Here is a 5,359-nt window from a genome sequence, read left to right on the forward strand (position 1 = left end):
GTGGGTGGGGAAGGGGGGCTGGGGGTCAGTGGGCCCCACGAGGGGGGACCCTGGGGATGGGGGGAGCCAAGCGCCCGCAGCCCCGTCCCCGTCCGGGCCGTGCCATGAATGGCTCTGGGATTGTATTTCAGGGCGACATTTCTGCAGCACGGCCTCACCGTGGCCGGGGGGCTCCCAGCCGGCCCCACACCCAGGTGCCAGCGCTGGGAAACTGAGGCACGGGGTGGGGGGCTTGGCCCCAGGGCACAAGGCCAGACCTGTTTGGGCATCTCCTGCCCGGAGGAGCCAGGTCGAGGGGGCTTTTGCCCCCATCCCATCTCTCTGCTTTGGATAATCCGACCCGGGCAGGCGCTGGGCACCCCCTGCCAGTGGGTTCACCGTGCAGGATCAGGCCCTGCGGGCAGACACCCCGAAGCCAAAAGGGTGAGGAAAATCCCTGGGGCGGCTGCCAATGCTCCTGCTTTGACCCTTGGTGCCACACGTGGGCCTGCCCATCCCCACGGCGTCAGGCCTGGCGTCTCAGCTTCCCCCCTTCACCCGGCTGGACGCGGGAAGCCGTGAGCTCAGCTGGGATGAGTTGCCAGAAAACTATTTGGGAACAACGTTTTCCCGGCACCCTCGGCCGGAGACAAGAGCAGCTCGGCGCCGAGGGCCGGGAAATGGCAGCGGCGGCTCCCCAGGGAGGGGGACCGATGGCGGCAGGGTGACCCCGGGGGTCCCACAACAGGGATGCTCCCGGCTTGCTGGAAACCTGCTCCGTCGCTCAGCACTATGCCTAAAATTAAGGGCGGGGCGGGGGGGGGTTGGCCTTGTTGCCCCCCCTGTCGCATTGCCCCCCTGTCGCTGCCGCTGCCCCTTTCATCCCCAGACGCAAATGCCGGTGCCGGCAGCAGCCCCGGTGCTGGCGCGCGAGGCTGACAGCTGCGGGATGGCAGCTCGCCCTGCACCACCACGGCCTCCATGACTCAGCGCCGGGGGGTGCAAACCCCCGCTTGGGTGCATCCCACCCCGGGGTGGGGGGGGTCCCCAGGGTCTCAAGCTCCCCCCCCCTTCCCCTTGCCCCCCGACGCGCTGCTTCTCTCCCGTAGCTCTTTGCCATCTTTGCCTTCGGGGCCTGCGGCTCTTTCAGCGGCGAGACTGGGGCGACGGTGAAATGCGGCGGTGAAACCAAAGAGATGAGTGCCATTTCCGTCCAGTTCGGGTATCCCTTCAGGTGAGGGGGCACCGAGCCCAGACACCCCTCCGGAACCCACCCAGGCACCCAACATGGCTCCACAGCGAGCCAGGGGGAACATGAGGTGCTGGGTTGGGGTTAAACCCCATCCCCACTGCTGGGACCCCCATGGGACCGCAGTCACGGTCCCTGTGGGCAGGGAAGCACCGTGTCCAGCTGGGGACCCTCTGCACCCCCGGCACTGTGGGGCATCCCCCAGCTACGGGGGGAATCCTCATTAATCAGGAAAGACGAGGATGGAGCTGGGCCAGCCGTGCATGAGCCACAGTTTTAACCCCTTCTTTCAGCCACCTGCCCCATGCCGGGGCACTGGACTGCGGCAAAGTGTCCAGATTCTGACCCGGCAGCTGGTCTGTTCCTTCCATCCCTGGGGGACCAACCCAGCGCAGTTATTTTGGGCTGGCAGAGCCATCCCCATCGTCCCCTCCATTCCCGGGTCACCCGACATCCCCCTCCCGTTCTCCCAGGTTATACCAGGTCCCCTTCGAGATGCCGGACTGCGAGGGCGAGTCAGAAACCCGCACCCTGCACCTCATCGGTGATTTCTCTGCTCCTGCTGAATTTTTTGTGACCCTGGGGGTCTTCTCCTTCCTCTACGCCATGGCAGCTCTGGTGCTTTACCTGCGCTTTCATTCCCTCTATGGCGAAAATAAGAAGCTCCCCTTTGCGGTAAGGCGGCTACATCCCTAAGCGGGGGGTGGATCCTGCAGCGCTCTGTACCGGCGTCGGTGCTGAGCCCAGTGTCCCCATCTCGGCAGGATTTCTGTGTCACCGTCTGCTTCGCCTTCTTCTGGCTGGTGGCGGCAGCGGCGTGGGGCAAGGGGCTCGCCGACGTGAAGGCGGCCACGCGGCCCGCCAGCCTCATCGCTGCCATGGCGGTCTGCCAGGGCCAGGAGGTGGTCTGCAACGCCGGCACCACGCCGGCCATGGGGCTGGCCAACATCTCCGTGGTGAGAGCCGGGCACCGGTGCACACCGATGCACACGGGGTATAGGCACGCATGCATGCACGTATTCACACGTGGGTGTATATACAGGCATGCACACATGAGCACGTATATGTATTTATTTGCTTGAGGGAGACATTTATGATGCTTCAAGCAGAGCTAAGCAGCCCCCAGCCCTTGCGGGGGCACATGCACGTGCATGTATGCACACATGTGCACACACACACGTGGATGCCTGTACATGCTTGCCAAGCCCATGCACATGAATGTGCACCCATGCACACGCATGTTCACGTGAAAATGCATGCGCACATGTGAACACAGCGTGCACACAGGCATGTACATGCATGCACACACATGGGCACGCACCCACGTACAGTCACACCTGCGAGCCCTCATGCATGCACACGCATGCTGGATTCCTGAGCTCAGCTGGGAGAGGGCAGTGGAAATGTGCACACACGTGCTCCATGGCCATGCTGCTAACTCCGCATTGGTCCCACAGGACGTGGGACCCATCTTGCACCCCCGTGAGACACCCCCCCCCCAGTCACAGGGGACTCCCATGCCGGGGTCGGCGGTGGTGATGCAGCCCCTGGCATGGGTGGTTGGGGTGCATGGAGTGCACGAGGTGTATGAGGTGTACGGGGGATGCATGGGGTTCATGGGTTGCATGAGATGCATGGGGCACACAAGGTGTGTGGGTTGCATGAGGTGCATGGGGCACATGGGGTGCATTGGGTGCACAGGTTGCATGGGTTGCACGCATTGCATGAGGTGCATGGGGTGCACGGGTTGCATGAAGGTGCATGGGGCTCATGGGGTGCATTGGGTGCACAGGTTGCACAGGTTGTACGTGTTGCATGAGATGCGTGGGTTGCATGGGTTGCATGAGGTGCACGGGGCACATGGGGTGCATAAGGTGCACGGGGCGCATGGGGTGCATTGGGTGCACGGGTTGCAAGCATGAGGCGCGGGGGTCACACGGGACGCGTGGGGCACCGGGGGCTGGGGCTCAGCCACGGGTGCCCCCCACCCGGGGCTCTCTCCTCTCCCCCCAGCTCTTTGGCTTCATCAACTTTCTGCTGTGGGCCGGGAACTGCTGGTTCGTGCTGAAGGAGACGTCGTGGCAGGCGCAGGCTGCGCCCCACGACAGTGCCGCCGAGCAGGGTGCCATCGACAAGCAGTAGCCACCCCGGGGGTCCCACCTGTCGCCCGGGACCTCGCGCCGGCCGCCAGCCCGGGGACGGGGTGTCGCTGGCCCCGGCGTTGGAGCCGCGGGGGCTACGGATGCTATGGGGGGGATGCGTAAACCTGGGTAGGGGGCATTAACCGCCGCTGCCTGGCTGTATATAGGGGTCTGCGTAAGCCTGGGTGTCCCGTTCTGTATGGGGGGGCTCTATGTGTAACCCCGGGGTGTCCACGTCTGTATGGGGGGCGTATAAAAGTCCTGAGTACCAGCTCTATATAGGGGTGCGTATAACCCCTGATGTCTGGCTCTATGTTGGGGCTATATACAACTCCTGGATGTCCTGCTCTGTATAAGGAGCTTTATATAGGGGGTATATACAACACCTGGATGTCCTGCTCTGTATAAGGGTATACATAACACCTGGGTGTCCAGGTCTCTATAGGAATATATATAAGTCCCAGGGGCCAGCTCTGTACAGGGGCTATATATAACCCCTGCTCTGCATAGGGCTAACTCCTGGTGTCGTGCTCTCTATAAGGGTACAGATAACCCCCAATGTCCAAAGGGGATATATAAGCCCGGGGTGCCCAGCTCTATACAGGGGCTGTATATAATCCTGGGTATCCAGCTCTATACAGGGAGTAACTAACACCTGTAAAACTAAATACCTGCTGAGGTATAGGGCCTATATATAACCCCTGCCTGTCCAGCCCTATGTCGGGGGTATATGTAACCCCCGGGAGTCCAGCGCCATATAGGGATAACCTCGGCATCCCCAGCCCTGTATAGGTGGTATATCTAACCCCCAGGTTCCCAGCCCTGTATAGGCAGCATATGTCACCCTTGGCCATCCAGCCATATATAGGGATAACCTCAGGTCCCCAGTCCTGTGTAGGGGGTAAATATGACGCCCGAGTCCCCAGCTCTGTATAGGGGCTATATGTCACCCCTGGCTGTTCAGCCCCATATAGGGGGTATCTGTAACCCCGAGAGTCCAGTTTTGTATAGGGGTAACCCCTGGTTCCCCAGCTCTGTATAGGGGGTGGATATAACCCATGGCTGTCCAGCCCCATATAAGGGGTATATGTAACCCCTGGCTGTCTAGCCCTGTACAGGAATAACCCCAGGTTCCCAGCCCTGTATAAGGCATATGTAGAGCCCCTGGGTCCCCAGCCCCACATAGTGGATATATATCTCCTCTAGCTGTGCAGTCATGTATAGGGATAACTCCAGGTCCCCAGTCCCCTATAGGGACTATATGTCACCCCCAGGTTCCCAGTCCCCTATAGGGATAACCCCGGGTCCCCAGCCCCCTATAGGGACTATATCTCACCCCCGAGTGCCCAGCCCCTATGGGGATAACCCTCCGGTCCCCAGTCCCCTATAGGGACTATGTATTGCCCCTGGGTCCCTAGTCCCCTATAGGGACTATATCTCACCCCCGAGTGCCCAGCCCCTATGGGGATAACCCTCCGGTCCCCAGTCCCCTGTAGGGACTACATGTCACCCCCGGGTCCCCATCCCCGCATAGGGATCACCCCGGGTCCCCAGCCTCATTTAGGGATCACCCCGGCTCCCCAGTCCTCTATAGTGACTATGTGTGTCCCCCGGTCCCCGGTCCCCAGTCCCCTATAGGGACTATGTGTCGTCCCCGGGGTCCCCAGTCCTCTATAGTGACTATGTGTGTCCCCCGGTCCCCGGTCCCCAGTCCCCTATAGGGACTATATGTCACCCCCGGGTCCCCAGTCCCCTATAGGGACTATATGTCCCCCCCGGTCCCCAGTCCCCTATAGGGACTATACGTCGCCCCCGGGTGCCCAGCCCCGTGCGGGGATCACCGCGGGTCCCCCGCCCGGTATAGCGGTGTAGGGACCCCCCAGCCCGTCCACAGCAGCGGTTGTCCCGGGACGGCGCCGGTGCGGGGCAGCCCCCGGGCGGGGCGGAGCGGGCCGGGGCGGGCGGCGGGACTACACCGCCCGTGGTGCCG

The 5,359-nt window shown here is 62.2% G+C and overlaps 1 protein-coding gene across 1 annotated transcript in view; it reads left to right on the plus strand.

Moving 5' to 3' along the window:
• Positions 1-3,370, plus strand: part of SYPL2 (synaptophysin-like 2) — a 4,432-nt gene extending 1,062 nt beyond the window's left edge. Inside the window, exons 3-6 of the mRNA XM_010584580.1 lie at positions 1,089-1,213; positions 1,702-1,903; positions 1,993-2,184; positions 3,242-3,370. Of these exons, the coding sequence (XP_010582882.1) occupies positions 1,089-1,213; positions 1,702-1,903; positions 1,993-2,184; positions 3,242-3,370 (648 nt within the window). The remainder of the gene's footprint in view (positions 1-1,088; positions 1,214-1,701; positions 1,904-1,992; positions 2,185-3,241) is intronic.
• Positions 3,371-5,359: the final 1,989 nt, after the last annotated feature.

This window comes from Haliaeetus leucocephalus, unplaced genomic scaffold, assembly GCF_000737465.1.
Source record: "Haliaeetus leucocephalus isolate CR32 unplaced genomic scaffold, Haliaeetus_leucocephalus-4.0 Scaffold1000, whole genome shotgun sequence".
In the NCBI taxonomy this organism is placed as follows: Eukaryota; Metazoa; Chordata; class Aves; order Accipitriformes; family Accipitridae; genus Haliaeetus; species Haliaeetus leucocephalus.